Below are 27,676 nucleotides of genomic sequence, written 5' to 3' on the forward strand. Positions count from 1 at the left end.
GAAAACACAGCATTGTGTGAAGCATTGGAGACTTTTCTGATTAAAGATGCAGACAGCACACAGCCATAAAAGATACAATACATTAAAACAATGTCATATTCATTCAAAAACATAATTCATTTTAACACAAGTCTAAAATGACATCAAAATATACTCTCCTCTTGCAAGACCACTAATTTATACATGACTGTAAATACGAACTGGTTCCCCAGAGAACCTATGTCAATATATCGCTATTCATAAATACACCTCTCAGTCTTAGTCATGTCTGGTTTAACTAGATCTCACCATTGCTCCTAACATGTGCATAACCACGAATAAAGTGCGTTAATTCTGCAGAGGTTGCATGTGCAAAAGTGCAATTCGAGCCTGTCTAAAACCCATATCTTTTAAATAGGGTTTAAGATAGAGACGTCTGGGATACGTAAAATATTTGCATAAAAAGACCAAATGTAAAATATCCTGTGGAGACCTATTGTCACAGCCACAGGGTCCTCTATCCACCTCTCGGCTTAGCCAATTCCTTTCCTTCTCTCTCTGCGCTTACTTTCTTAGTGAATAGATCATTAATTAGTTTTTTATCCTCTTTCTTTACTGTTCTATAATTTGTAAAAATGTCTATTCTTCCTAGGTTACAGAGTGTTTCTTTAATAAATCTTAGCCAGGGTATTTTAAGGGCATGATCCAATGAGAGGCAGTCCAAAATTACAGCTTGGTTAAAGGAGGCCTCCTCATTGGACCAAATACTCACCCAGCAAAGCAGAGGCTTGACTACGACTAAGTCGGACACATGCCTCAACCCAAGTTCTTCGTGAACTGAGTAAGTGGGGGCACCTTGAGGGACTTTTAACAACTGTCTCAGATATTTGTTGTGCGTCGTCTGTAGTTCCACCACTGCCTTGTACCGCCAGATCTCGCTCCCGTACACTGCCTTAATACAAATAGATTGATATAATTTTAAAATCACCACAGGCGACTATGCACCTCTTCTGTGTGCGTAATTTGAGATGGCTCGCATTACTTTCTTAATGTCCATCACCTTCTCTTCTATCAGAGTGTTCCAGTTTAGTTTAGCATCGGAAACAAACCCACGATATTTAAAAGCTGGAACTTTGGCTATACTAAAAGAACCTGCCTTATAGGTTTTTGTACTAGTCCCCCGACAGCCCACTTCCATCACAAAACGATGTGGCGTAGTTGGGGCACAAGTACAACCCCTTCATAAAGGTAACAAACCTGTCAATCAAGGCTTGCAACGCTCTTGGGGTACGTACTATAAGCAATGCATCGTCTGCATACAGCAGTACTGTGACTCGTCTGCTGCCTATTCTCGGGGTATCGACCTGCAAAGATATCCAGGCCGTTTCCAACCCATTAATATACAGCGCAAGTAAAAAAGGGGCTAGAATACAGCCTTGGTGGACCCCTCCTGAGCAGTTAAAACTGTAAGATCCTCCTCATGTGTAAAGCGTACAGCCGCTGAGGTATTGGCATATAAAGACATCAGGGCATTTATTATTGAACGCTCTACTCCTAGTTAGTCTAACAAGGACCACAATTTACTGCGGTTCACCCTATCAAATGCTGCAGTAAGATCCATTTATCCTATTTATTTAAAAAGTTTTATATAGCGCTGGCTACACCCGAAGGTATCAAAGCGTTTTACATTAGTTTCCACAATGTAATAGAAAATTATAACAATTACACATTATGTCAAACAATAAGCAATACATTGAGTGAGGAGAGAAGGAGAGACATAAATAGAGGGAGGAAGTGGGAAGAGACGACAGGAGAGATGAAAGGAAGTCTCTCTAAAGACCGACTGGGTAGGTGACGTCCAAGGGGGGAATCCCTGGCCCGTCTCCCCTTTAGCTAAACCAGGTGCTCCATCGGGCATCAGACAAAATATCTAGGTCTCAATTGTCGAGAGAAAATTCACAGATAAACAGGGTGGGGGCTAAGGGCCAGGACAGGTGAGGGCAAAGGTCAGTAGCAGGAAAGTGGAGAAGAGAAGAGTAGAGCGGAGAGGGGTAGGGGGAGGAGGGAGATAAGGTCAGGAGAGACGCAGGTGGGTATGCCCAAAGTCCGGCTGGGTAGTTGATGGTCAAGGAGGGAATCCATAACCCATCTCCCCTTTAGCTCGCGAGGTTGCTCCACCGGGCATCAGTCAAAATGGCTAGGTCTCAGTGATCAATGGAAAGTTCTCAGAGTAAAGGTCCTGGCTTTGTCGATTGTATATTTTGCCATCAGTAAGTAGAGGTTCAAGCATTGTCCCACTATGGATTTACCTGCTCGAAAGCCCTATTGTACCTCCGAGATGATTTGTTTTTTGTCTGCCACTCCACTAGCCTATTTAGTTTGACCCGTCCCATAACCTTTACGGTCGAGTCTATCAACGATATGGTTCGGTAGCAATTGGGGATATATATATATATATATATATATATAGATATATATATATAGATATATATATATAGATATATATATATATATATATATATATATATATATCTATATATATATATCAGTAGACCAAGACTGGGGCATGTCAGTTAAAACTGCAGCATTCAGAACCCTGGTTGAAATCGGGGCACACACCTCAATGTTGCTTCTAAACAGGTCGGGGGGATCCCGTCTGGGTTCGGAGCCTTATTTGTATTTTTTCTATTTGTATTTAATAGTATTTATAGAGCGCATCATGGCGCTAGGGCGGGTTAGAGTGCAGTTTAGTTTGGTTCTTAGGTAAGATCAGAATCTAGGGAACAGGGTGGTTTTTAGTTTTTTTCTGAACATCAGGTGATCGTCTGTCAGGCGAAGATCAAGGGGTAGGTTGTTCCAAAGGAACGTGGCTCCTTTAGAAAAGGACTGGTCGCCCAATCTGACCTTGGATGTACGCTTGACTGAGGCAAGGGCTTGATGGCACGATCTCAAGTTGCTCAAAAGGACGTGGAATTATAACTCATTTTGCAAAATGTGTGGTCCTTTTTTATGCAAGGATTTATGCGCAAAACAAAGGAGCTTGAAACTGTCTCTCTTATTATTGGTCTGTCCCTCTATCTCTATTGTTACCTCTTCTAACTGAAAATTAATATAAGAATCACATGGGACGGACTCCAAGCCATTGTTACAGTGAACTCCCTCCCCATAATTCTAAACTGTCTGGAAGTGATTCTTCTATTGGTCCTGTGTGCACATGGTTGGTTTGTCAGAGAAACCAGGTCTGTTAATGACTTTCCAGAATAAGGAACTATCTTTTAATGCCCTAGCCTCCACCAGTTCATCCCAAGCCTGTTTTTGTAATGTAGTCCTACGATTCTTTAATGCTTCTTTATAGTTAATGCGGCAACTAGCTACCATATATCTATTGCGCGGAGTCTCTTTCAGATCCATTTTGAGTTTCCTCAATGCTTGTGAACACTCATTGTCGAACCACCTTGGGTTATCCGGTTGGGCAGTGACCACTGGTACAATTAGAAGAGCTCTAACTGGCTTTGCTATAACATCAAAGGAACTGAGTATCTCTTCCTTTGAAGGTGAGGTCTCCTGGCACTTCAATACCTCCTGTTGCCTCTCTTTGAAAAGGGATCAATAAAAATCATTGCTATCCACCTCAGGCGCCGCCCCTGGTGAGTTGGCCTTAATGTCCCTCCCATCCTGCTGCTTTGCACTAGCTTCGGCCCCTGAGCCCACATCCCCAGAGTCAAAGGGTTATAATCGCTGACTTCTATAGTCCTAAAGAACGATATTCAATATGCCAGTGTTGATGACACAAAAATAAAATCAATGGTGGACGCACAGCCCCTTCCTTTATAGGTGGAAGGATAGAGACTATTGGGAGGCATTACTGCATTTTGTAAGGTGAACTTTAGGTCAAAGGAGTTTAGCAGAGCATTTCATTTGTGACCATCTACAGAGTGCTCCATGTGCCATTCTTCTACTGTCATGCATGAGGAAGTGGCCCTAGTACTTTGTCCAATGTCTAAACATAAACGGCAATTAAAATCTCCGAACAAAATAAGATTGCCCAGTGATAAATCGTCCCCCCTGTAACTGATTTAGGAAACCGGCTAGCTCCTTCAAATTTGTTGAGCCCAGACTCCTATTTTTGGCATTATTAAAGTTAATTATTGTGAGCCATTTCGTTCTACCTATCACCAGCCTTAAGCCTTATGCCACTGTACTGTTCCAATTCAGTTGTTTCACTGACCCACACAGCTCGAGGGCAATAAATATAATTAAGCCACCTTTATCTTGACCGAATATCGAACCTTCTGCTGGGACGAAGAATGACTTATAGCCCTCCAAAAATAATGTATTTTCCACTTCCCAGGTCTCCTGCAGGCAAATGATCTTATAGGGGGTTAGGGATTGACTCCATCTATTATCTTCAAATTTTGAGTCTAATCCTGCCACGTTCCAAGAGCTCAAACTAACCTCCCTCCCTCCCTGGGTACTAGGTAATGGCTGATATTGTCCTGTCCAAAACAACAGGTGATGGACAGAATGCAGAACATTGTCATACGTTCACCCCAGTACAGAGATCTGGGCCTAAATCCATCGTTTTTTTACACTCCACACCACCCCAGGTCAGACATGGCCATATGCAAATCAGCCTTGACCCGGTGCCTCATGGGAACAGTCCAGCCCGAACTGCCAAGCCATGTCTTTCCTGGACCGGAATCAAGCATCCAAGGCCCGGTTTCTGGCTATCAACCGTCATCAGCCTGGATAGCTTGACTCCAGTGGTGTGGAGAGCATGGGACTCACGTCTGAGCATACCCATCCCACTCGGGGCGACAAAGGCAAAAACAACAGGTGATGGACAGAATGCAGAACATTGTCATACATTCACCCCAGTACAGAGATCTGGGCCTAAATCCATCGTTTTTTTGCACTCCACACCACCCCAGGTCAGATATGGCCATATGCAAATCAGCCTTGATCCTGTGCCTCATGGGAACAGTCCAGCCCAAACTGCCAAGCCATGTCTTTCCTGGACCGGAATCAGGCATCCAAGGACCGGTTTCTGGCTATCAGCCGTCATCAGCCTGGATAGCTTGACTCCAGTGGTGTGGAGAGCATGGGACTCACGTCTGAGCATACCCATCCCACTCGGGGCGACAAAGGCAAAAACAACAGGTGATGGACAGAATGCAGAACATTGTCATGCATTCACCCCAGTACAGAGATCTGGGCCTAAATCCATCGTTGTTTTTGCCCTCCACACCACCCCAGGTCAGACATGGCCATATGCAAATCAGCCTTGACCCGGTGCCTCATGGGAACAGTCCAGCCCGAACTGCCAAGCCATGTCTTTCCTGGACCGGAATCAAGCATCCAAGGCCCGGTTTCTGGCTATCAACCGTCATCAGCCTGGATAGCTTGACTCCAGTGGTGTGGAGAGCATGGGACTCACGTCTGAGCATACCCATCCCACTCGGGGCGACAAAGGCAAAAACAACAGGTGATGGACAGAATGCAGAACATTGTCATACATTCACCCCAGTACAGAGATCTGGGCCTAAATCCATCGTTTTTTTGCACTCCACACCACCCCAGGTCAGATATGGCCATATGCAAATCAGCCTTGATCCTGTGCCTCATGGGAACAGTCCAGCCCGAACTGCCAAGCCATGTCTTTCCTGGACCGGAATCAGGCATCCAAGGACCGGTTTCTGGCTATCAGCCGTCATCAGCCTGGATAGCTTGACTCCAGTGGTGTGGAGAGCATGGGACTCACGTCTGAGCATACCCATCCCACTCGGGGCGACAAAGGCAAAAACAACAGGTGATGGACAGAATACAGAACATTGTCATGCATTCACCCCAGTACAGAGATCTGGGCCTAAATCCATCGTTGTTTTTGCCCTCCACACCACCCCAGGTCAGATATGGCCATATGCAAATCAGCCTTGACCCTGTGCCTCATGGGAACAGTCCAGCCCAAACTGCCAAGCCATGTCTTTCATGGACCAGAATCAAGCATCCAAGGACCGGTTTCTGGCTATCAGCCGTCATCAGCCTGGATAGATTGACTCCAGTGGTGTGGAGAGCATGGGACTCACGTCTGAGCATACCCATCCCACTCGGGGCGACAAAGGCAAAAACAACAGGTGATGGACGGAATGCAGAACATTGTCATACATTCACCCCAGTACAGAGATCTGGGCCTAAATCCATCGTTTTTTTGCACTCCACACAACCCCAGGTCAGACATGGCCATATGGAAATCAGCCTTGACCCTGTGCCTCATGGGAACAGTCCAGCCCGAACTGCCAAGCCATGTCTTTCCTGGACCGGAATCAAGCATCCAAGGACCGGTTTCTGGCTATCAGCGGTCATCAGTCTGGATAGATTGACTCCAGTGGTGTGGGGAGCATGGGACTCACATCTGAGCATACCCATCCCACTCGGGGCGACAAAGGCAAAAACAGCAGGTGATGGACAGAATGCAGAACATTGTCATACATTCACCCCAGTACAGAGATCTGGGCCTAAATCCATCGTCTTTTTTGCACTCCACACCACCCCAGGTCAGATATGGCCATATGCAAATCAGCCTTGACCCTGTGCCTCATGGGAACAGTCCAGCCCAAACTGCCAAGCCATGTCTTTCCTGGACCGGAATCAAGCATCCAAGGACCGGTTTCTGGCTATCAGCCGTCATCAGCCTGGATAGCTTGACTCCAGTGGTGTCGAGAGCATGAGTGGGATGGGTATGCTCAGACGTGAGTCCCATGCTCTCCACACCACTGGAGTCAAGCTATCCATGCTGATGACGGCTGATAGCCAGAAACCTGTCCTTGGATGCTTGATTCCGGTCCAGGAAAGACATGGCTTGGCAGTTCGGGCTGGACTGTTCCCATGAGGCACAAGGTCAAGGCTGATTTGCATATGGCCATGTCTGACCTGGGGTGGTGTGGAGTGCAAAGAAACAATGGATTTAGGCCCAGATCTCTTTACTGGGGTGAATGTATAACAGTGTTCTGCATTCTGTCCATCACCTGTTGTTTTTGATATTGTCTTGTCACCTTGATGACCTAACCGGTAAGTCCGGTTAGAGTGATCTGTGGTGTGCTCTACATTCTCTCTCTGCCGTTCCCCACTGAGCATGGCGACCTGCCTCTGGAGGTCAATCACTGTTGCCTGTGCTGGTCTGTGCTCAGTGCCCGCCGCCTGTTGATCCAGTTCATTATGATCTGACAAAGGGGCATAGGTATTCAATGCCAACTCCATTCCCTCCCACATGTGTGAACCCCCATCCAACTCCCTGCCATTATTAGTTACTGGGGTGATAGTGCCCGGCCTATAGAAATATGTGGGAGTGGTTTAATTTCTGAAGCATAAAAAGGATACACTGCCGCTTTTCTCAAATGTGTGCTATTTCTGGAAATCTAAAGGTGACAATCACGGCAGCGCCCTTGAAGGATTTCTTGGATTTTCCAATCCAAGAGACCCTTCTTGCCATCAGGATAAGAGAATGGTCCCTTGTGTTAAATCTTCTGGATTTCCCTAAACAGTGAGACACTTTATTTATAAGATTATCTGTAGCTTCCTCAGTACCCACTCCTGGACGGTGCACCCCCACCAAAGCTACAGTATAGGGGCAACATACTGGGGGCAGATCAATTACTGGCAAATCTGGTCTGTAAATGCTTTTCGGACTTGCCCCCCCCCCCTCTCTTGCTCCAGTGATGGGGAAAGTCGGTCCCTTATCCCCGGCCTCCTCTCTCCATATTATGTGTTTGAGAATTGAACCTGTTTCCAATCTCCTTCTCTTGGACCCCTAGGTCACTCAGGGGTCCATTCCCTAATGGTCTGTCAGAGTTTGGTAGTTGGTTTCCTGGCTCATATTGCCCTTGCAGACTGGGGCACGCTGCCTGTGAATGGGCCCTACTCGGGGCGAAACATTAGTAACATCAGAAATAGTTTTCAGCATGTTCTCCACTTTTGTCTAATGTCTCTCTAGAATCTGATAACCCTTTGTCCAATTTGTCCCAGAGCTTAGAGAACAAGTCAGTCATTAAGTTCATGATTAAGCCTCTCAAGGTGTTCCAAACGTCCCACATGTCTATCAGGCTGGACAGAGGTTTTGGATGAGTCCTCTCTCTTTGTGGGCCCCCCGTGGTGCCTGAAGATGAAACACTTGTGCATGACTTGCCTTTCTCTGACGCCACCACACCTATGATGGCAGCCTGTTCACTATTCGACATGCCAACCGGAGAGCTTGTGATAGTTGCTTCCACTGAATCAGCCCGCAAGAGTTTAGGCACTAGGGGACCGGGAAAGCCCATAGATAATCTCCTCTCCGCCTTATCAATCTCTTGGGAAATGGCCCACACCGCCTTGGCTAGATAAGTCAATGGTAGCCCTTTTGTTAGACTAATTGTCGGAATTAGTGGCTTTTCTTTTCCCCATGATCGATAAATGCTAACCGCTACAGTTGGTAGTCAGACCCTAGGTCGTCCACGAATAAATCAATAATACAATTAACACGTGCTTACCACACTGCTGTGGTTCCTCTGGCTAAACTCATGAGGGATCCGTCTCCAATGTAGGAAATTCAAGTATGCTCTGTCCTGTGGGCTGCATCTAATACAAAGGTGACCAACCAAGAGGGTTGGCCCAGCCCAGCCTAGTTCGGCCGCAGACAGGTGCAGACGGACCCTCCCTTGGACCAGGCACGCCCGCGTGCATCCCTTGCTACAGGGCTGGACCGCAAATGTTATGCGTCTCCGGACGCAGAGTGAATGCGGCAAAGGCCGCCGGTCCTGCTGGTGCGTGCGGCCCTGGCTGCCTCCTCCACCAACAACAAACACGGGCTCCTGCGCTGCAGGGCCCGACCGCAACTTTTATGCACCTCTGGGTGCAGTGATGGTGCCAACGGCCGCAGAGACTGCTGGGGCGTGTGGTCCTCGCTGCCCCCTCCACCAACAACAATCACGCTGTTAGATGTACTACGAGAAAGGAGACAATGCGGACAGACTGGCTACAAAATACATCGGTGCAGAACAAGTAATCGGCCAACCACACATTCACATTAGTCACAGGAAATGCCTGTTTCAAAATGATCTATGTGAAAACTTACTTGATATCCACCAGCGCCAGTGGCCAACAGTGAATAAAAACAAATAAAAAATCAGCACGTGAGATATAAAAAATCTATTGCTGAGCTATGATGTGGAAATAACTTTTAATTAGTCACAAATCAACCCTATATACCAAAGCCCCTAGTCCCTTCTTTTATATTGTATACATGTAGTTTATTTAGATGGTACAAACTCCTTTAAGTCAATTCTAAAAAGGGAATTATCAGAACCGTTTTCAGAGGGCCACAGGGCATGCAGGGACTACTGGGCACAACCATGGGGGTTGAGGCCTTTACTCCTGATATCCCGGGGCCCGCCTACTATGGATCTGGAACAACTGGGCCAAGTACCCCTTCTGCATTTGAATCTCAATGGTAAACGTGAACGAGCAATCTAAGGGTCCTTTAAGGGGGAGATGTGGTTACAGGTTAGCGAATATTGCACATAACTCAAAGAGCTCACAGCTGCATCAGTAAATCCATGTTCAGACAAATAACTATTTTTATAACAAAATCTCTATTCATTCAAAGGAAGGTTATGGCATCCACAGACCACACCACATGTCTCCCTTGAGGTCGGGGCTTTAGTAGTTTACTGGCAAGTCCCTGTGCCACTGATTCCTCACAATGTGATTGGGGTTATTCCTCATTTACTGTTGGCCACATCCAGGGAATGCTCACGAGTAGGACTTTAACTCAAGAGTCCTCTCTGACTCTGATTACAGTCAAAAGTGTCTTAGCTCCACTGCACTCTCAGCAGTGAGTTCCCCAGGGCACAGTAGACCCATCACAAGTTATACCCAGGTCAGGTCGGATGCAGTCCTCATTACTCATATGGGCTCTCCACTACAAAGTCGCACAGGCTTCGGCCCTTCTCCGCAAGGCAGTCTTATCCACAGCAGCTCCTCCTGGGAGACGGGGTCACCGCAGCAATGTCACACAGGCTTCCGCACTTACCACTCAGTAATCTTTCATGGTGGCCTTCTCCCTGCATACTGGAATCGCCGACTCGTCTGCACACGGACAACAACCCGATCGGTGCAGCAGCCCCACACCTCACAGTGGGAGTTCTCTACAGGGCTCCCCACTTGACCTTGCTCCCTCCAACACTCTCCTCTTCCTCACAGGGCACACTGATCTTGGTAAGCTCTAGGCCCCAGAGCAGGTTGTCTTGGTGCCTTTTACCCCTGTCCTCTTCACAGCCAGACGTTTTGCAGAGCTTTCCCACTCCACACTGCTCGTCAGTTTTTGGGGGTCACAACCGCTCCTTCATTTCCAGACACCAAATGTGATTTAGGGCCTGGATCTTTGAAATTTTAGGTTTAGGTTCTGCTACTTTTGAAGTGCATCATTTTCCTCTCCCTCTTCATCTTGAAAAGCTATTCATCAAAGTAGGAGAGATTCCAAAGCTGATCGTCCCACAACACAGGCCATGAGTGACTAGAGTTCACACCTGGATGTCGGCCACAGTGATATGTTCATCAAGAAGTTAATCTCGGGCTTTGATTAATTTCTCAGCCCCATCTCCTTCCAGAGATGTGTCCAGGCCCTTCCTTTGAAGTGTACAGAGCGAGCCTCGCACTTCCTCCTCCAGCGTGTCCCACCACAGAAATGTAGCAATACACAAATCTGTCTCGGGGTATTCCACTACCTCCTCATGTCTTCACCAAGCAGTCCTGGGCCTCCCAAAATAGAACCTTCGGTCCTCCATGTAATGTACCATTACAGGCACACTTACAATCTGTGGGTGTACACAGGACCCACACTATAAAGCACTGTTACCTCCATTTATTGTGCCACCACAGAATCCCATATATTCAGCACACACATTTCCTCTGTGTGCATGGCTCAGAACTGTAGCTCTTTCTGTGTTGCCACTTGCAGGCACACATGCAACCAGCATACACATTTACCATGCGCGCACTGCACAAGACTATACCCTTTATGTACTGTACTCCTCGCAGGTAGAGATAACCCAGTACATGCACTCACCATGCACGCAGTGAATAAACCTGCATCTCTCATGTATTGTACTCTTCGTATGTACACATACAACAGTATCTGCGCTCACCATGCGCACGCCGCACATCACTGCTCTATCCCTGTACAGTACCCTTTCCAGTCTCATATACACTCAGTGCAGAGTCAACACTCCTGCACTACACAGCACTACACATCTAACTGATGTAGGCTAAAAGTGAATACAGCAAACAGCAGGAGCACTTTAAAAAGTGAGCGAGCCTGTACACAGCACTCCCGCGACACAGGTTAAAAAGGAGTTGTTCACTCCTACTGATCTCTACACAGTATGCTGTCACCACTGCGCTCATGCTGCTTAGCCCCTGGTGAAGGCAGTAGCCTTCCACCGCTATGAGGGTAGCACTTTGGGTACCCCTCCTGGTCCTGGAGGCTTATTCAAACAGCCAGATCTTGAGGGTCATCAGAATTTGAGGCGAAGGTCCAGAGTTGTCTGGGTAGGCTGTTCCAGATCATTGCTTCGATGTGGGAGAAGGAGCGTCCTCCACTTCTACTTCAGTAGATGCGGGGATTATGGGCAAGTGAAAGGGAGGCAGTGCATAGTCTTCTCGATGGTTAGTGGAAGTTCAGGCGGCGATTAATGTAGGCGGGTCCTCGTGTAGAGCCTTGTGTGCATGGGTCAGCAGCTTGAATTGGCATCTCTTCTGTACGTGGAGCCCGTAGATTGTCCTGATGTGGGGTGTGATATGGGTACGTCTGGGAAGCCCGAGGATGAGAACAGCTGCAGCGTTCTGTATGGTCTTAAGTCTCTGTAGAAGGTGTGCGGCGATTCCTACGTAAAGGGCATTGCCGTGGTCCAGTCAGCGGGTGATGGGGGCTTGTGACACAGTGCGTCTCGTGTGTGGTGGTAGCCACCTTGTAAAGGGTATAGCATTGGTCCAGGGACTGTAAATTAAATGCTACTAATGAGCCTGCTGTGAACAAATAGGGGCTGGGCCTATAATTACACCCAAACTAGCCCTCAACAAAATTTATACGTAAGGATTGTTTGGGTGTGCAAATTGGATCAACAATAAATGAATGGAAAAAAACAATTTATCAACTAAGGTGGTTTTGGTGATTTATTACACCATCACTATTCAGCTATGCTTTTTGAAATAGATGATCAACATATAAAGTATGTCACACAGAGAAGAACTAACAGTTATGAATGTTTAACAACACATTACTAACAGTGAAACATTAGACAATTACACAAGAGACAAAATTGGATGACAATACATGACAATACAAAAAATGACCAGTCCTTCATTTGAAATAAGCAACAAGGCGGCAAAACATTTTATAGTGGTCAACATCTAACGCCTGCCAGTACAAGTTAGTCGGGGTTATGGGCTAACAATAGGCTGATTACCCTGTTCGCAGAATATGCCTGATTTATGCAGTTCAATATCCATTCCAACTAGCTGGGTCAGTTTGACACGTTTTGGAGCCCTTATTTTCTTTCGGGCTGTCCTCAGGACTAGAACATGGTCAGACACTATAAACCATAAATAAAGTTGTATATAAGAATTGTGTCCCAAATGATAACAATACCCTACCGACCTTAATTAGATGGAGAGTTTTTCCTTACCATTCAGTTTGGCGAAAGGAACAAGCTGGTGAAGTCCAAATTATGGAACTTGTAACCACGTGAAAAGATGGTTTCTATAAAGGATTAGAAAAAATGGGAAATTGTATGAGCTGGGGGTTCTGCAGCTTCAAACAAGGGAGCACTCTATGAAACCGAAACAAAGTGAGAAAATAGTAGAATGATGCATGGGGAACACCCCTATTCAGGCTAACCTGGTAAGTACAATTCTGAGGAAATGGCTTGCCTCGAATTGGCGGGGGAAGATCTTCAGTATGTGTGTCGATACTTCATGAAACAGTTATGTGACCACCTGCGAAGACGGAGCCCGTGTTAGCGTCTGTCAGCATATGCATTGTGAAAGCTGACATTGAAGTTACAATTATAAGAATGGTCAGCATGCACGGCAAACTATTGTCAGAGTGACTTGCCTAAGGTGAAGGGAAGCTGTTCTTCTTCCTGTGATGCTTGAGTGAATCAGGCCTGCATGGGAAAATGAGGACCATGTGAGGACTTTATTCTCAAAGCATTGGATTTCCTTGAGTGCTCCTGACACAACCGTGTTCGTTACACTTGCCTCTTGATTCGTAGCTTTAGCAGTTGATGCGTCCTTCACCACTGCGCCATCTCGGAAATGCGGAAGTAGTCAGCCTGGGATGCCTGACATTACTTGTAGACTCTCGGAGTCGGTGGTGCATTGCATGCTGGGATCTGTGGTTTTCAACTGTGCTACACAAGCGGATTACAATCTGCTTATTTCAGACATTTCATTAAGCCCCCGAGTGGCTGTGTTGAATTTCATTATTAGATGGGCTTCTCTGTGGAGGTCACCACCTCTGGGATTGGATTTAATGAAGCTAAGTACTGTCCATCGGAAATCTTTTTCAGTATGATGGAGTTCTTGAAAATGTGAGACAAGGGGCGCATTTCGAACCTTGTTTTTGGCTCTTGAGCGGTGTTGTGATATTCGCTGCCGTATTTCTTGTTAAGTTTTGCCAATATAGATCAGTGAACAAGGGCAGATGATGGTGTAGACAACGTTTTTTGTTTTGCATGTTGAAAATTCTTTATGAAACCATTTCTCAGAACCATTTGAGAATTCAGTGCCTTCCAATGTAGAGCTGCACGATTGGCAATTCCCACGTTTGTGGTGTCCAAGGATGGGTTGCATGTTAAGAAAGGGGAGCAACAAGTCTGGTTTTCTTTGTAGTTCATCTGCTGCCCGAATTAAGCGTTGTCCAATGATGGTATTCTTTTTGAGGGCGAAGAGTGGTATCTGTAGTTCTGATTGTGCCACCCGCTCTAGTAGTTTTTCAAACCTGTTCCAGGCCTGCCTTTGCAGGGCCTGTGTGTGCAGTTTACAGCCACTTCGACTTGACATTTAAAACCCTTTGCCAAGCCTTAAACTTCCCTTTTATTACACATGTCACCCCTAAGGGTGGCCCTAGGTAGCCCATAAGGGCAGGGTGCTTTTGTAAGCAAACGGTTGGACATTTACTTTGAAGATTTGCATGTCCTGGTAGTTCCAAACAACCAAATTCGTTATTCACTACTGTGAGGCCTACTCTTCTCATTGGTTAACATTGAGAATTCCTAATTATACTTTCAAGCTGTAATTCCTGATTAGAAAGGAGTAGCTGCATCATGTTTGATATCTTTGGAACAGTAATGATGAATCCTCTTTACATGTAAAGTTGGATTTAACATTACTATTTTAGAAATGCCACTTTTATAAGAAATGCCACTTTTATAAAGTGATTCAGAAAAGGGGGTGGTGATGAACAGAGTGTCTGAATTAAGCAGACCACTCTTACCCAGTCCAAAGATCAGGGCTTGATCCATCACCGTTTTGTAGCAGGGCCTTTGTGTGCAGCTCAGAACCTGGCTACATGCAAATTAGTCTGTTCCTGTCCCAGTGCATGATGGGAACAGGGCAAACCAAACTACCAAGCCAATTCTTATACTGGGAAGGAAACAAGCTTCCGGGGACCGGTTTCTGGCATTTCAGCCGTCGTCGGCCCGGCTTGCTTGAATCCTGATGGTGCAATGAGCAAGGGACTCACATCTGAGTATACCCTTCCACGCTTATGGTGGACAAAATGATTCAGAAAAGGGGGTGGTGATGAACAGAGTGTCTGAATTAAGCAGACCACTCTTACCCAGTCCAAAGATCAGGGCTTGATCCATCACCGTTTTTTAGCTCACTGCACCATCCCAGCTCAGAACCTGGCTACATGCAAATTAGTCTGTTCCTGTCCCAGTGCTTGATGGGAACAGGGCAAACCAAACTACCAAGCCAATTCTTATACTGGGAAGGAAACAAGCTTCCGGGGACCGGTTTCTGGCATTTCAGCCGTCGTCGGCCCGGCTTGCTTGAATCCTGATGGTGCAATGAGCAAGGGACTCACATCTGAGTATACCCTTTCACGCTTATGGTGGACAAAATGATTCAGAAAAGGGGGTGGTGATGAACAGAGTGTCTGAATTAAGCAGACCACTCTTACCCAGTCCAAAGACCAGGTTCTGAGCTGGGATGGGGCAGTGAGCTAAATAACGGTGGTGGATCAAGCCCTGATCTTTGGACTGGGTAAGAGTGGTCTGCTTAATTCAGACACTCTGTTCATCACCACCCCCCTTTTCTGAAACTTTTATAAAGTGGACATTTCTCTGCTCTTACTTCTCTGTTTGCCTTGCAGCCTATCTCCAATACACATCTGGGGTTGCTGACCGCCACATTTTGGGCATTCCCTCTATACAGCCACAAGCACAGGAAAGTTGGGTGTGACCGAGAATTCATCTGCTTTCATCTGCATTCTGATAGCTCTTCCTGAGTAGGAAGAGAGAGGGGGAGCTGGCACTTACACATGAATAGGCAGTGTCGTGTTTCCCACACAAAGGGCTGATTACACCTACTGATAGTTTGGAGTGAGGCCTGGGAAGAAAGTGGAATCTGTGCACCTCAAGTGCCTGCTGTGAAGTCAACCCCACTTCAAAGGCACAACTGGATATAAGTACTGGGGCTCTGACCCTACTAAAACAGTACATATCTGGACCGGTGAACAACTCTGCCAGGAGTAAAGACTGCTGTGCTCCTAGGATTGCCACGCTGCTTGACTGCTGCTCTGGAAGAACAGTTTTTCTGCTGTGCTGGACTGGACCCATCTAACTTGAACCCAGAGTGACTCCCAAGGGTTTGCTAGCTTGCTCCCTGTTCTGAAGTTTCAGGGCCATCAAGGACTTCCTTTAACCCTACAATAGCACCTATCCTACCCTGCCAAGTGGTGCCAATCAATTCATGGGCCCTTGTAAGATGACTTCTGCTGAAAGGACCCATCACAATTGACGCAGTGACGACTTTGTGTGATCGGAACAGATGGATTGCCCTTTGATGTCGACGCAGGACCCCATCGACATCATCGCTTCGACAGACTGTGAGGTTTGATGTCGACGGACAACGCGGCTCGACAACAACGCAGCACCTGCATCGTAAAGGGGTTCTTCAGCAAAGTCTTCATCGTCTTTGCCGATCAGAACTAAACGCATTGAGTCTTCGACAGTTGCTCCATCCAAAGTACTTTTTCAGCGGGACCTGCTGGAGTCCTTTAGCTGGCCTACCCTCCATCAGGGTGGGTCTGGCCATTGGATTTTCCCCACCACATCAAATAATCCGAAGCGCAATTTGTTTCTAAGCAATATGTTTCTAAGCTACTTTTTGGATTTAACGCCGGTTCTACTTATTGGGTTATTGTAATTTTGATCTTGTTTTACTCCTAGAAATATAATCTATTTTTCTAACACTGTGTGGAGTATTTGTGTGTTGTTTTCATTGTGTTACCTGTGTGTGTTGCACAAATACTTTACACACTGCCTCTTTAGATAAGCCTGCATACTCTGTGCCAAGCTACCAGAGGGTGAGCACTGGTTATCTTCTAGTGTTTATCTAGCTTACCCTGACCAGAGTGGTGTTTCCTGCTTGTGCGGGGTGCATACTCTGCCAACCAGAAACCCCTTGTTATAACAGTTGTGCACTCAAGGCAGGGGTACATGTCCACTACCATACTGAGGACTTTTCAGTCCCAGCTGGAACAAAATCACTCTCTAAGTAGGCTCTGGTATGATAACAGAAACTGTAATTCACTAACAACCCAACAAACATACCTGAGTGACGCCTTCCTTTCTGCTCTCTCTTCCTGCTCTGTCTCTCTCCGGTCTCTCGCTCCCCATCTCTATCTTTCTACCTCTTCAATTCCCCTAGTCCCCCTGTGCTCCTTTTCCTTTCCCTTCACAGTACCTGTGATGCTTTGAATGGATAGTCAAGCAAGAGATGCGGTACCTTTGAAATCCCTAATAAGAAAAACATTAAGGTGACATTCACAAAGGCACTTATGAGCACATGAAATGGTCTTAAATGTCTTTGTGAATTGACTCCTATGTTTTTTCTCAGGGAAATAAGCCCATGTTTAGCAAACCTTTTTGCTGCGTCATCTTACTCGTACTACACGATAAATAAGAGTAATACATTTTTGGATTGTCAGTTCACAGATCATGAAAAGAAGTTAATAGAAACAAGTACAGAGTTTCATAAAAAGGTAAGCACTTACTGCATGCATGTGTAAATGTGTGTAAATTGTTTTCAAGCTCATATGTGTTACACAATCACACGGGCTATCTTGTTATTTAAAGTTTATTACAATGTATTAAACGTTTATTGTAGATACTACACACACATGCATTACCTAATCATGTATGATCCAATTTCTAAACATAATGCTAGGTTATTTGTAAAGTACTCGATAATTAAAGTGCATTATGGTAAATATGCCTTGTTGTGAGAGTAAAAGAGGTGATTATTTACCAAGGGTGCAGCAATACTGCAATTATTGCTTTTAATATGGAATGTAATTTATCTTGAACATTCTAAAGTGAAAACAAATCGATGATTAATTTTGAGATGGATTTAAGTAAACTGCTCTGTGTTTGGCTGAATCGAGGCTGAAAAGCAAGAACCATTATACAATAATGCACACACATTGTTACCCTGTAAATTAGTTGATTCTGCAAAGCTCACAAAATCATTCTATTAATGAAAGGGCGCTGACAGGGCAAATGAAGATTCTTTTAAGCAATCAGCCAGGGTGAAGAGAAAGAAACTAACAAGCCAGTAGCAGGGTAATTAATAAAGTACATTGTCCTGAACACCACTGCTTCATCTTGAAATAAAGTGACATCAAACCAGTATTTAAGACTACAGTTTTTCTATAAAGATAAAGCAGGAAACGGAACCTGGGATTTTCCAATCGATACACATACTTCAATATCCATGTAGACGACATGTACAGGTTTTGTGACATCTATTTGTGAATTAAAAAAGAAGAAAGAGAGATTTTAACTGATTTCCAAATTAGTGGGTGTATGAAAAATGTGAATGTGGATTCTTGTATTATGTACACTGAAACGCTGCTATGAAATTTAGGCACATGAGGGACCAGAGGAACAAGTAGTTAGATTCTGTGAGGTGGGGAAGTTTGGATTCAAACTCAGACCCCTAGGGCCCATTAGGATGACGGGTGGACTTTGTCCGCCCGCCATCCGGTCGTGAAAATGGACCGCCCGCCATAAGGGCGGGGGTCCCGTGGGTGCTATTAGGATGCGCCCGCCACAGTGGCGGGCGCATCCTGCATCCCCAACATTGTGGCAGGTGCCACAATGTTAGGGAGGCATGTTGTGCACTTCCATGCACAACATGGCAGGCACCGCGCGGGGCCTGCCATGTTGTGCATGGAACTGCAGGGGGGTACCATAGGTACACCCCATGTGCACCCCCACCCCTCCGGAGTCCTTGGGGGCCCGTGACGGGCCCCCCTAGCAGACTCCGCGTGCCTTTCCGTGGCGGCAATGCCGCCACGGAAAGGCATTCCTCAATGCACATTGTAATATGGCTGGCGGTGTCAAACAGACACCGCCACCATATTGCAGCCTTTTCCGCCCGGTCGCAAGTCGACCGGGACGGAAATGCGGCGGACGGTCTTTCCGTCCGCCGCGGACCCCCCAGCCATAATAATATGGCGTGAGGTCATTTCTGCAGGGATGGCGGGTGGACCGCCCCCGCCGGGCCAGCGGAGGCTACCACCGGCCGGGTGGGGGCGATCCGCCCATCATCCTAATGGGGCCTCTAGTCTCAGAAGCCTGCAAAGATGCCTCAAGGCCACATCTCCCAAGTAATGGTTAGAATTGTAGATAGGCCAACAAATGATGCAACATGTTTCACTGAAGAAGCTGTGAATGCAGTTTAATCAGTGAACTGAGGTTCAATCCAAAGACATAAAAGAGATCAATATATCGACAAAGTAGCATGAAAATGAAATGCATTCCTATAAAAACCCACATGCCAAGAGGACTCATGAAATAAGGAACAATTTCACAAGTCCTTGTGAAGTACAGTGGTGGCCAGTACGGAATGGGAGAGATGGGGGGGGGGGGGGGAATACAAATTTAAATTCACGTACCTCAGCATGCCGTCTCTCCCACACTGTCTCTCCTTCATCCTTTCTGTCTTCTTCCTGGCTTCTGTGCAAGCAGGAAGCACCCAGACTCTCCTAAGCCAATCACAACGCGGCAATGCAGTGTTTTAATTGGTCTCAGCGCTGTAGTTCGGCGTTCAGACGGACACAGTGAGCCTGTGCATGTTCCCTATCAGGCTCTGCATTGCAGCCTGGTGAGCAAAGTGTGCATAACCGTTTGGCCGGGCCAAGACGGGCGGTCAAACTGTCATGCGTACTTTAGAGTGCAGCAACCACTTCTCCCCCCTGACGCCACGGGAGCCAAGCCCCACCCTGCCCTAACCTGGCTGATACTACAAATAAAATGATAATAACTTCTGTTATTATCATTTTTATTTTTCCTTTTACACTGCCCCATGAGCAGTGGGGCGACGCTCCTCCAACTTAGAGAGGAGCCGGTAAAGTATAGCTTTTGTCATCATAATGAGTTTATAAACCATTCTGCAGAGCCTTTACTATTGCCATGGCAACAGGAATTACGCAGTAAATGTCGCAGCCACATAATTAGCGCATTCTACTTCTATCTGACCAATGTCCATTATTTTATCAACACAAAGGGTGTTTTTTCCTAAAATCCTACATTGTTCATAACATATTTAAATATTGTTCTCTTCTTTTTAATGCAGACATCTAAGCAGTATAGGCCAATATTTCATTTATTTGTAATAAATATTTCCATCAGTGTCATAGATCACTGATTTCCACGGAAAGACCCAGGCCTCTGCATACACTCTGGGTTAGCAGGATGGGGGGGGGCAAACAAAAAGTCCTGATCGCATGTTCACACGCAGTCAGGTTCTCAGGGAAGGGGTACATGTTCATTTACCATGCAAGACACAATCCTGTCCTAACGTTTTTGATATCCCTAATTATTTTTTTTTAAAGTATTTTAACTGAAGCCAACCCAACACCATTATGAAACACACAAATATATCAAAAACTCCTGATCAGATTTACACAAAACCAAGAAAGGGTACTGCTGCTGGGCCTGACCCTAGGGAGGGTGTGTGGTGTATGAGGGAAGACTCCCTCCAAGAGTGGCAGATGCCCCCCCTCCCAATTTTTATTTTTTATTTTAAAAAAGGCTTTTTTTAAAGGATCGGCAGACCCAAATTAGGATCTGCAAAATCTCGGGTAGAACCACAGTTTCCTTAAGACTGTAGACCTCGGGGTTGGCAGCTAAGCTGTTTACCCTCGTGGCCAGAACGCGCTTTGCCATCCCAGCTGGTTCAGTGACACAGATGCCAGCCCAGGGCCTGAGTTCCAATCAGCCCCAGCTGACATAGTCCACTACACACAAAGGCGTAATTACACAGCTGTGTTGATGACACAGAAATTCAATGCTATTTATTTATTTTTACAAATCCTGAAAAAAAATTAAAACAAGCAAAAAATTCTCTGTGCAACTATGCATAGAAAAGATAATGCACAGTTAGGATTATGGACTGAGGTGTTGGCCAGTGCTTTAAATGGGACGGTACTGTCCAGTACGGAGTACCAGCACTTTTTTATTTTGAGAGGGAGAGTACCTGCACTTCTCAAGAGTTACATAATACTTTTAATTGGAGAGTACCGGCACAGAAACAAGCTGGTACTCCATTTCAAGCACTGGTGTTGGCTCAGGGTCAAGCCCTTGCCCGGGCATGCTGCGCACTGCTGAAGGCTGTAGAAAGAGAATTCTGTGGCACAGCGACCCTTACTGAGAGCTCGCTAGACAAGCCAACATACCCACATCCATGTTGCTGTAAATCTGGGATCGATTCAGGGGAAGTTGGACATTTGGCCAGCTCTGGGTGGCCTTGAAAGATGTTGGGCGCAGTGCTTAGCTATAGGCCAATCTCTGCGGCCAACCAGTGCTGTGCACAGTCAGAGTCCTCCATCAGGGTCTGGTCACCCAGGAGGTTAGGCTTGGGGGCCGGCCAAAGGCCAGAAACCGCTGCCAACCCCACTCAACAGAATATTAGTTTTCCATACCATGTATCCAATTGGTATTGTAACTATGCAGCACATCTTTGGAGTTTTTAAAGTTCGAAGGTAATATGATGAGTGTTTTTCAAATATTTTTAAACAATTGAACTGGATATTCAATTGTAATCGAGAACATGAGATGGACGGCAAAGACTTTCTCTTACTGCATGATTTTTCTACCTTAGTAAACGCCCCAAAATAATACCGAGGGAAGGTGAGGTTACTAGAAGAGAGTGAAATTGAAGAGGCACATTCAGAGTCAAAAGGGCCAGCTAGGTTTGTTTGAAGGATCGGTATTCGTATGAAAGAGAAAAAAGGTTTTAGTTGAAATATCACCTTTTCCAAAGATGTTATAATACGTCAAAAGGGGACTGCTGAAAAAAGTGAAAGCTGCCTAGGAAGACCGTAGCCCTTTAATATAGGCAGCTATCACTATACATCAACTTTTTAGTTCAGAAGTGTTAAGTAAATTCTGATGCATAAACACATCGCATACCTGACTTATCACGTTACTAACATGTTATCTCATTGCAAGGAAAATGCATTTTTTATGTAAAACATTACTAAACAACGTCCTTACTTTATGTATTTCAGAATGTAGGCACAGATGCAGTTATCACGGAAATCAATAAAAAAATCGATATTGATATTGCCTCTTTAAAAACGCTCATGGAGTCCCACAAGCTGGACACAATTCGGTATCTTGCAGGTAAAAATTAAACAATACTTCTCTCGAGAAAGAGGAATCTGATTTGTTTCCACAGTGACAATTTTCTTAAAGTCGATGGGCCCGATTCACAGGACTAACTTAAGACAAAATCCTAAACTTACTACTTTTGGTATTCACAGAAGTTAGGATTTTGTCTTAAGTCTGTTTTAAGTCTGTCTGAAGTCTGTCTGAAGTCTGTCTGAAGTCTGTCTGAAGTCTGTCTGAAGTCTGTCTGAAGTCTGTCTGAAGTCTGTCTGAAGTCTGTCTGAAGTCTGTCTTACGTCTGTCTTACGTCTGTCTTACGTCTGTCTTACGTCTGTCTTAAGTCTGTCTTACGTCTGTCTTAAGTCTGTCTTACGTCTGTCTTACGTCTGTCTTACGTCTGTCTTACGTCTGTATGTGGAAAGCCAGGTTTTACAGAGAAAAGAGTTCTTAATGGTCTTACAGGCTAACAGAGAAACTACACAAAGAGGAGAACCCGTAATGGCCAGACAAGGGCATTCAAAAACATCTAAAGAATCCAGAGTGATCAACACAATCAACCTGGATATTGGATATTTTGTCCAGTTGCTGTGACAGGGTCATAGTGTTATTGAATCTGAATCAGATTAGTTCTTTGCAACGGAAAACTTCCCCCTAGTAGAGTTGCTAGCTGTTGAAAAGTGAACTTAGATATTTAGCAAACCTAAAACATAACATCCCAGTAAATTGTGAACTAAGCAACACACACACGAGCACACTAATGTGATACAAATCAACAATCACAGAGAAAGACATGAAAACCTGATTCTAACACGCACTGGCAATGCCCACATGTTTCAGTGCAATCTATTAGCACGCGGCGGCTCCTCCGCTATAGCGGAGAATCGTCGCCCCCCCTGTCAGCAGCTTCAAAAATTAAAAAATTAAACGATAATAAAGCAAGTTTATTATCGTTTTATTTTTCAACTCCTACGCGCTGTGGCCTGGAGGTGGGGTCATCGTGGGGGCGGGGGCAGTCAGGAGAGGTAGTGGATCTCAGCCCAGCCAAACGCATATGCGCACTGAGCGGTCTCTAGCCCGAGCTGCATTGCCAGGTTGGAGACAGTCTCCCTGGGAGCGCAAATCAACCACGCTCAGGCCAATCTTGCAACTGCTCTTGTGCATAAGAGCAGCTTCAGGATTGGCCGCAGGGGAAGCTGGGAGCCTCTGTCTGTACGGTAGCCACAAGAGGAGCAGAAGACCAGCGATGCCACAAGCTGTGCACGGGCAGGTAAGTTCTTTTTCTTCTTTCTATCTTTCTCTGCCCGCCCCTACCCCAGGTCCCACCCCTGCCCCGCCACTCTGCCCTAAAGCCAGCCATTACTATTTGCGTGAAATGCATGAGAAGTGGCCAGCACCGGAATGCAGGGCTATAGTTGTAAAGTAGTCCCTCATAAAGTTCACTGCAAGCACTGGAGTGGATGGGGAAGGATGCGCCCAAACAGCCAATAGTACTAGCTAAAGGAAGGGATGCTCCTCTGTGCTAAACCAACACATGATTGACAAAGTTTCAAGGTAGTGACTGAACTGGCAGATCGGACAAAACCAATGGTTGAGAGGTGCAGACTCAAAGTCCACTTTATGTTGCATTCTTCTACATATGTACTATATTGTTAGCAACAGGCCTGTTTGACTGCTTCTCTGTCAAAACCAGACCTATAAATGGCATTCGTATAAGGCATAGTTGCCTTTAATTTATTCTACAACCTATGAGAGAAATGTTTCCAGTACTGCAAAACTATGTAACATTGTAAGGCATGAACGGACACCTAAAACCTATATCATGAGATCCCTAATGAACGCTTCACACATGATCTGTGAAATGTGCGGAAAGTTACACCTAAAGAACATCATTAAAGATCAATGTTTGACTGCCACTGATCAGTTCAACAATGTAGACATAACGATTGGGCTCATTAGATTAAATACAAAGACTTCCTGAGATAAAGATTATATTTTGAACTGACCAAAAAACCTTTAAAAAAACTATTGGTGCATCGGGTAACTGAACACCTACAAGACACGTATGAGAAGAAACGATCATCTCCCGACAGTGGGGAATCCTCATTAATAGTAGCATCAACACACTTTTCTGGAGTATTGCTCATCAAGAATGCTAAATGTTCTGTATGGCCTCCATATGAAGCAATTTTCTAGAACACAGGTTATGTATAATACCCGGTTATGCTGATGTGAGAGCAGGCAAGCGGTGGGTCCAAAGGCATGCCTGACTGATGCAGCTGATGCCTTCTAGGGTCTCTAGATAGGCAGGCAGGGAAATGCAGTTGGCACCTCAGCGCCACCAGTCGCCACTTTCCGTTATCCCATAGTCGCTGCAGACCCATGCTGAATTGAAACAGCAGACGAAGAGCACCTCTCAGAAAATCTGTCAATGCAGTCCTGGCTCTCTGCCTTCCCTCACCCCAAGCCCCACATTTTAAAGTGGGCCGCATGATCCAATATTTCAACACCCCACCCACTCCTCCACTGCCTGACTTTGGAGTGTAGTAGAAACTGAAGATTAAGCGGTGGAGGAACCTACCTCTCTGAAACCATGCTGTACATGGCATAGTCTCATTGCCACACTGTAACCTGACGAGTAAACTGTGGGTTTCAAGATCTCTTTATATTCTTTGTCTTGTAAATTATTTAATTGCGGTCATTGAAATGTTGAGCCTCTCCTAAAATGTTGTGTTTGTCAAATGAAGTCATGAGAGCCATCATTGATATTAACATACAAATAGCATCGCTTGCCTTTCCTTCCACTTAATTTTTCAAATATACAGTTGTGTAAAAAAAGACGAGATATTTTTATGTCGGTGTTTACTTGACTTCACAAACACAACCCTTTTAGGTGAAGCTCTGTGCCTCAGTGACCTCTATTACACAGTTAACAAAGCCAGAGGTCTTGGAACCCTAGGAGTTTGCTCCTTGGGTGCAGCACTTCAAGATGGCACAGAGGATGTGCGGCATGGATGCAGACAGATGTTCTGTCCATGCGTTTCATCTTAATTTCCTGTGGAAACTTCCAATCTGAAAAGCATACATTTAAATCTAATGACTACGCACATACATATGTATGTATATTGCCAGTTTGATGCAAGGTGTGATAAGTGTTAGTAATTGGATTACAGGCAGGGTGACCAGACATCCTGGATTTGCCCGGACCGTCCCCGTTTTTCGCCAGCTGTCCCAGCAGATTTCAGGAAATTAAGCTCATGTCCCAGTTTTTAGAAAGGATCGGCTAAAAACGGTGGCAGGTATCTTTTTATGTTTCGCAAAGCAGGGATAGTTAGCAGCTGTTATAAGAAAACAATTTAATTAACAGGCATGATACTGGCTCTCAAATGGCATTTTATGTGTTTTCTTACTACCTCTTCTGTAATTCTCTGCTAAGGAGCACGGTCATTCTGTGCTCTCGGTTGAAGTAAAATTGTAGTCCTTCTATTTTTGTGAAATGTCCCGGTTTTTGGCTTTAAAATTCTGGTCACCCTAGTTACAGGTTGACTAGGGTGTGATCCCTGGTCAAGCAGCAACCACAATCCCTGTCAGGGTAAGGCACAAGCACTCTCCAAATTAACCTGTGTTCAACACCCCTGGTTGCTTGACACAGAGCGGCCAGGCTTAACTTAGATACAATGTTGAAGTATTTGTGCAACACTTCAAACAGTGAAAGCACCACACAAAAATATCTAACACCAGGTTAGAAAAATAGAACTTAATTCAATAAGTAAAACAATATGAGAACAACAAACAGCCAATCAGTAGAAACGGAGTTATGAATTTTTAAATAATAAACTGCAATATAGAGTCTGAAAGCATGAAGCGCCATCTGTGGCTATCTTGTTGTGCTGGACTGGGTCAAAGTCAAAAGTTCAGGATGATGCAGGGGTCAGATACAGTTCCAGATGGGAAACGTCCTTTTCAATGTGGACTGAGCCGCGGTTGCCATTTTCCCGAATGGTAACCATGCTTGTCTGAACCACGCATCTGCCTTAACCACGCATTTGTGTGGTTAAGGCAGATAGTGTTCGTATGGGCAAGGAGAAGAAGAGGAAGCATCGGAACAGGAGGCTCCGGGACAGATAAGTGGGGTTCGGTTTGGGAGGGGGTAGTTTTTAGGGGCGGGGTCGGTTTTAGGGCCCATGGCAGGGGGTAGTTTTTGGAAGGGGGCAGTTTTTGGAAGGGGCTGGGTTTTAGGGCTCGGGGCGGGGATATGGGGTTGGGGTCGTTTTGAGGACTGGGTTTTGGGGAATTTTTTAGGGGTGGCGTCGGTTTTGGGGCTCTAAGCAGGAGATGTTGGGGTCATTTATTTAATGGTTGGGCAGGTTTTTAGGCCTTGGGGCCTAAAACCCTGTACTTTTAAGGACATCGCTGGGGTAAGTTTTTGGGCTTAGGGCGGGGGGGGCCCGGGTAGTTTTAGGTAGGAGCAGGGTTTTACGCCTCTGGACGGGGGTGCGACGTAGGGGGATAGGATTTTTGGGCTTAGGCAGGGAGGTGGGTCAGGGTAGTAGCAATCTTTACCGCGCAAATCCCCTTACCAATCATGCCTTTACCACAAAAATGCATTGTAAAGTAATGAGTGGATCTTTTCGTGGTTAGGATGGTGTTGCAGAGGCGCGCGTGGTTCGGCTATGTGTGCCTCTGTCATACAGCCGTCCCAGATTAGGCCAGCTGAAGTTTTACCTTGCAAAGTTTTGGCCAAGAATCCTGTTTGTGTTGGAGAGGGTCACAGGGGGCAAAAAGAGTGTCACTGGTGGTGGTCGACGTGGAGCGAAGAGCGCACCGGGCTTGTTGGAGCTTCCCATTACCCTGCAATGATCGGTGCTTGCTGTGCGAGGAGACGGGCTGGCGGTGGCTCGCGCTCAATTTCTCTGTGAGCAGCATGGTTCTGATGCGAATGGGCACGGTCACAAAGAGCTCAAAAGCTTTATTTTAAGAGCCCGCTGAGCCCAAACAAGGGTCTGGTACCGGGGACATCAGTTGGGGGTCAGGAACTCGTTGAAGACGGGTGCAGGAGATGTTGGGAAGTCGTTCATGTCCCTGAGGCTCAGATCAACAGGCCAGACCAGCAGACCTTTGAGTCACTTGGGGTCCTGGGATCCTGATGAAGTTTCAGGTCCAGTTCTTCTCTAGGGAGCAGGTCAGCACAGCAGGGCAGTAGTTATTTGTAGAGCAGCAGTCCAGCAGAGTGGCAGTCCCTGTAGCAGCACAGCAGACCTTCCTGGCAGAGTATCCACAGGTCCAAAAGTGATGGTGTCTGCGCTCCTTCCTTTATACACAGTTGTGCCTTTGAAATGGGGAGAAGCTACTAGAGGCATGCCTTTGAAGTGCACAGATAACCAGCCTTTCCTGCTCTAACAGCCCAACTAGTAACACCTAAGCTCCCATTGTGTGTGGATGTCTAGGAAGAATACACAAAGCCAGTCTTGTGACCAGAGACAGGCTGCAGGCACCAAATGGCCAAGGCAAGAGAATACCAACTTTCAAAAAGTAAGAGACACAGATGATGGACGGAATGCAGTCAATAGATCTGGGTTAAATACAGCATTGTTTTGCTCACCATGCCACACCAGTTTAGATAGCCATATGCATTGGGAACAGTCCAGCCCGAACTGCCAAGCCATATCCTCCCTGGTCCGGAAACAAGCATCCTGGGACAGGTTTCTGTGGTGGTGAAGTGAGCTAAAGAATGATGCTAGATTCAACCCAGATCTGTTACT

The 27,676-nt window shown here is 45.9% G+C and overlaps 1 protein-coding gene across 2 annotated transcripts in view; it reads left to right on the plus strand.

The window, feature by feature from the left end:
- The window catches only part of CCDC90B (coiled-coil domain containing 90B), a 110,910-nt gene that overhangs the window by 77,604 nt on the left and 5,630 nt on the right, over positions 1 to 27,676 (plus strand). For both annotated transcript variants that reach the window (XM_078658482.1, XM_078658481.1), the window contains 2 exons: positions 17,231 to 17,284; positions 21,818 to 21,932. In XM_078658482.1, the coding sequence (XP_078514608.1) occupies positions 17,231 to 17,284; positions 21,818 to 21,932 (169 nt within the window). The remainder of the gene's footprint in view (positions 1 to 17,230; positions 17,285 to 21,817; positions 21,933 to 27,676) is intronic.

This window comes from Lissotriton helveticus, chromosome 8 (assembly GCF_964261635.1).
Source record: "Lissotriton helveticus chromosome 8, aLisHel1.1, whole genome shotgun sequence".
NCBI classification, from domain to species: domain Eukaryota; kingdom Metazoa; phylum Chordata; class Amphibia; order Caudata; family Salamandridae; genus Lissotriton; species Lissotriton helveticus.